The following is a 1,636-nucleotide window of genomic DNA, read 5'->3' as shown; positions in this document are numbered from 1 at the left end:
TCAGCGTGTTACTGATGTGTAGCTCTATGGGACTTGTTGACTACAGAGCATCTGAATGTAACACGTCAGCAGAGCAGCAGGTAAACGAGTTCAACAACATGTCGAGACACGAGCAGTCAGGAAACACGCCGCTGTCACGCTACAGCAGACACACGGGCAGGGGAAGGTTACTGATGCTATCTGACAGGTAAAGTATGTTGACAGCACACAGGTGAGTCCTCAGAGCGCAGGACGCCCGGCGAGCTCGCAGCGCTGCACAAACAATCACCTCTAGTTTCTGATGCTGACAGGAATCTGAAGATAAAACAATCCTGCTCCCACTCTGGGTCCGGCAGAGATCGACTGATATGGGTTCATCAGGGCCGATAATGCTGCCAGTTATTGGCAATCAAGAATAACCGGTACTTGGAACATATGTACATTAAATGTGATGTTTGTACAGCATGTGAGAGCGGGGAACCTGTCAATCATAATTAGGCTTCTTCATTAATAAAAGTGACTAGAACTGAATATGTAAAATAGAAATAGGAGTGATTAAACTATCTCCTCTGTTTTTGTGGCTCGACTGAGATCGATCAGTTTGTCTCCTGCTTGTCTTCTCTATTTTCTTAATCTTTCTCTGTTCTCTCACTTTTATGGCCCACCAAGGTCCAGATCTTAAAACATTATTAATTATTGTTTCCCAGACTCTGTTTCAGGTTCATCTGTGGCTGCCTTCTAGCTTAGCCGCTAGCCGTTAGCATAGCCTTAGCTACTGCAAGAGGAGCTAACTTCCTGGTTTGTGTTTCTTGTTCAGTTTTTGCTGCTCGAGAGACATTTCTCAGGCCGCAGACAGAGAGTAGAACATTTCATTTATCGATAATTGCCCAATAAATATAACTGTGCATGACTCTACCTGTCATAACAGTTGCGATCGTCCAGCCAGCATCCCTGTTTGACCACCTGCACCACTCCGGAGATGTTCTTCCAGGTGGCAAAGCAGTGCAGCCTCTTGTCCTTCTCCCCGGAGCAGGTCACCACCCCGCTGACATTCCCCTGGTTCTCCGGCGTCAACGAGGACGACGACGGGCTGTAGTTGTAGTGGACACACTTCTGAGTCTCCGAGCGGCCCAGGATCGCACCTGAGGAGGAAACACCGGGTCAGTCAGCGGGAACGAGAGTTACTGATGGGTCGACCTGCTGTTAAACACTCGCCTGATGCATCAGGTGACCTCAGACTGACACGAAGCACAACGGCGTCACGTTCAAGTCAGAACGTGGAGAAAGTTTCAGTCTAAAAATCAGTTTCAGCAAGGCAGACATTTTGGTTGATCCGATGGTTAAAACACATGATTAACAGGCTGTCTGAGCAGGACAGGAGGGTGTGAAGGCTGATGGGTTATTCCATCTCAAATCATCAGAGGCCTTCTGCTCAACCATCTCTGAGCTGCTTGAAGCTGTTTTAATCATAAACTATGGACAAGTCAGCAGGTTTTCTGGCACATTGAAATTTGAGGCTTTTTGACCCACAATATCTCAGAAACTATTAAAGATAAAAGCCTGAAATTGTCACTATTATTTCTCATTATGATATTGACCATATTAAAAAAACAACAACAAACATTTCTTTGTTCTACTTTGATTAGTCTACATAACA

General features: G+C 45.7%; 1 protein-coding gene across 1 annotated transcript in view; it reads right to left on the bottom strand.

Annotated features, from left to right (window-relative positions):
• Nucleotides 1–1,636, bottom strand: part of acvr2aa (activin A receptor type 2Aa) — a 19,971-nt gene that overhangs the window by 12,480 nt on the left and 5,855 nt on the right. The window contains exon 2 of the mRNA XM_008285949.1: nt 896–1,121. Coding sequence (XP_008284171.1) covers nt 896–1,121 — 226 coding nt within the window. The remainder of the gene's footprint in view (nt 1–895; nt 1,122–1,636) is intronic.

This window comes from Stegastes partitus, unplaced genomic scaffold, assembly GCF_000690725.1.
Source record: "Stegastes partitus isolate 25-593 unplaced genomic scaffold, Stegastes_partitus-1.0.2 Scaffold424, whole genome shotgun sequence".
Lineage (NCBI taxonomy): Eukaryota > Metazoa > Chordata > Actinopteri > Pomacentridae > Stegastes > Stegastes partitus.
This window is presented reverse-complemented; position numbering and strand designations above follow the sequence as displayed.